Genomic DNA, 2,500 nt, shown 5'->3' with positions numbered 1-2,500 from the left:
ATACACACACACACATTTATAAGCACGCAAACACACACACATTTATAAGCACGCAAACACACACACACACACACTAGAAATAAAGGTTAAAAAAAAGAAAAGAAAATGAAACACAGAATGAATGTGTTTGTGTTCCAGCCGTACGCGGTGAAGAAGCTTGGCGCGGCGGCCGGAGTGATGATCACCGCGTCACACAATCCCAAAGAAGACAACGGATACAAGGTGAGAGAGAAAGAAGGCTCTCACACACATCACTGCTAGTAACACTCTAGCAATGTATTAAAGATGATCATTATGGGGGGCGCCCTTAGCTCAGTTGGTAGGGCGTCCCCCCCATGGGCCTCGGCCAGCAGCAGACCCGGGTTTGATTCCAGCCCGCGGTCGTTCTCTGCATGTCACTCCCCTCTCTGCCCCATTTCAACTCTGTCTCTACACTATCAATAAAGCATAAAAATGCCCAAAAAAATATCTTAAAAAAATTACTATTTTGATACCGACATATGCTCACTGGCAGTGACTTGGGAGGGATTATTTTGGCTGTTCTGATCTTTCTTTTATTGCCGTTGTTTTGATAAAAGGGGCATAAGTTGTTTTTTATTCATTCCTTTCATACAACATGTCTGTTACAATTGAATACAATTGTCTTTTACCCCTGGGACAGGTCTGCTTACAGTCCCCAGAGTTAGGACTAAACAAGGAGAAGCAGCTTTCAGTTTGAATGCACCAAATCTCTGGAACAAACTCCCAGAAAACCCTCAGCTCTTTTAAATCGAGTCTGAAGACTTTTCTGTTTCCATTTCAACCTGTACTTTTTATTTTATTTAAATGTTCTATTTCTATTCATTCGCTTTTCTAATGTGTTTTGTGTATTTTAATCTTGCCCCTGTAAAGCACTTTGAATTAAATGGCCTTGTGTCTGAATTGTGCTGTAGAAATAAACTTGCCTTGCCATACTGAGAAATACAGAGAGCGTTTTCTGGAGCCGATAGGCTTAATCAACTTTGTGTCAACTCGTCTGGCTTGAATGTAACCGACATTTATTTATATAGGTTGCGTTCCGAATCGCATACTTTCTACTATATAGTATGTAGAAAAAAGATTTAGGATGTCCCGATTCTTGTGGCCAGATTTAGGATGGTTAGAAGTACCCGGATGTTCTACTTCATGCGGCCAAGATTGTTAGTGTTGAAAACTGCATCCTATTTGGGCGATTCTGACCCACAATCCAGTGCGCACGTGAAGTGACGTCACATCGACGAAGCCTCCATATGAAAACAAACGGGGATGCGACGGATATAAAAGCAAGAGGCAAGATCAAGGAGCCATGTTATGATGAAATAAGAGAGTAAAGTATGTCCCAATAGTATGCCTACTGCATTCTAACTAGATTATTTTTATCGTCGGATATAGTATGTAGAATAGAAAAAAGAAAGAGTATGAGATTCGGAACGCAACCATTGAAAAAGTTTTAAGAACACTATGGACTGCGTGTGGCCCCCTGCAGGTGTATTGGTGTAACGGCGCTCAGATTGCGTCTCCTCACGATAAGGAGATTCTGCGGTGCATCTCTGAGCAGCTGGCGCCCTGGAGTGATGCATGCTGGGAGGCCGAGGGCGTGAAAACCTCCCCCCTCACCTCCGACCCGCTACCACACATCAACCGCTGCTACATGGACCAGCTGCAGGCCCTCTGCTTCCACAGGTAGAGAGGGGAGGGGGGGGATGAAGGGTGTGTGTGTGTGTCTCTGCTTCCACAGGTAGAGAGGGGGGGGGGGGGGGGGGGGTGTCTGCTTCCACAGGTAGAGAGAGGGGGGGGGGGGGTGTCTCTGGTTCCACAGGTAGAGAGGGGGGGGGGTGATGAAGGGTGTGTGTGTGTGTCTCTGCTTCCACAGGTAGAGAGGGGGGGGGGGGGGGTGTCTGCTTCCACAGGTAGAGAGGGGGGGGGGTGAAGGGTGTGTGTGTGTGTGTGTGTGTGTGTGTGTCTGCTTCCACAGGTAGAGAGAGAGAGGGGGGGTGTGTCTGCTTCCACAGGTAGAGAGAGAGGGGAGTGGGTGGCTGTATGCGTGGGTGTATTTGGGGGAGGGGTCCACAGTCAGCATGGGGATGAAGGGAGTTGTTAGACCTCCATATTAGGCACCACACAAAATGTTTTTTTGGGGCGCATTTTTTCAATTTTAGACCTTTTCACTTTCCTTTTTTCAATGTATGTGTTGCATTTTTTTGTCGGTTTTTTTTTCGTGATTTTTTTGGGGGGGAAACTTTTTTTTTTAATTACGTTTGACTTGAAAAAAAAACTTTAACATTTTTGGACATTATTTTTTTTGCTTTATCTACTTTTTGTAACTTTAAAGAGCGTCTGTTGCGTCTCTCTCCGTGTCCCAGGGATCTGAACACAGTCTGCCCGCTGAAGTTCGTCCACTCCTCGTTCCACGGCGTGGGCCACGGGTTCGTCCAGAAGGCCTTTCAGACGTTCGGCTTCGCTCCGCCCATCGCCGTCCCCG

The 2,500-nt window shown here is 46.4% G+C and overlaps 1 protein-coding gene across 1 annotated transcript in view; it reads left to right on the top strand.

Moving 5' to 3' along the window:
• pgm2l1 (phosphoglucomutase 2-like 1) overlaps positions 1-2,500 on the top strand; it is a 25,912-nt gene that overhangs the window by 11,510 nt on the left and 11,902 nt on the right. Inside the window, exons 5-7 of the mRNA XM_080025230.1 lie at positions 139-222; positions 1,505-1,701; positions 2,382-2,500. The exon at positions 2,382-2,500 is cut by the window's right edge and continues 71 nt beyond it. Of these exons, the coding sequence (XP_079881356.1) occupies positions 139-222; positions 1,505-1,701; positions 2,382-2,500 (400 nt within the window). The remainder of the gene's footprint in view (positions 1-138; positions 223-1,504; positions 1,702-2,381) is intronic.

The sequence above is a fragment of the Ammodytes marinus genome, assembly GCF_949987685.1.
Source record: "Ammodytes marinus genome assembly, chromosome: 3".
Taxonomy (NCBI): domain Eukaryota; kingdom Metazoa; phylum Chordata; class Actinopteri; order Uranoscopiformes; family Ammodytidae; genus Ammodytes; species Ammodytes marinus.
This window is presented reverse-complemented; position numbering and strand designations above follow the sequence as displayed.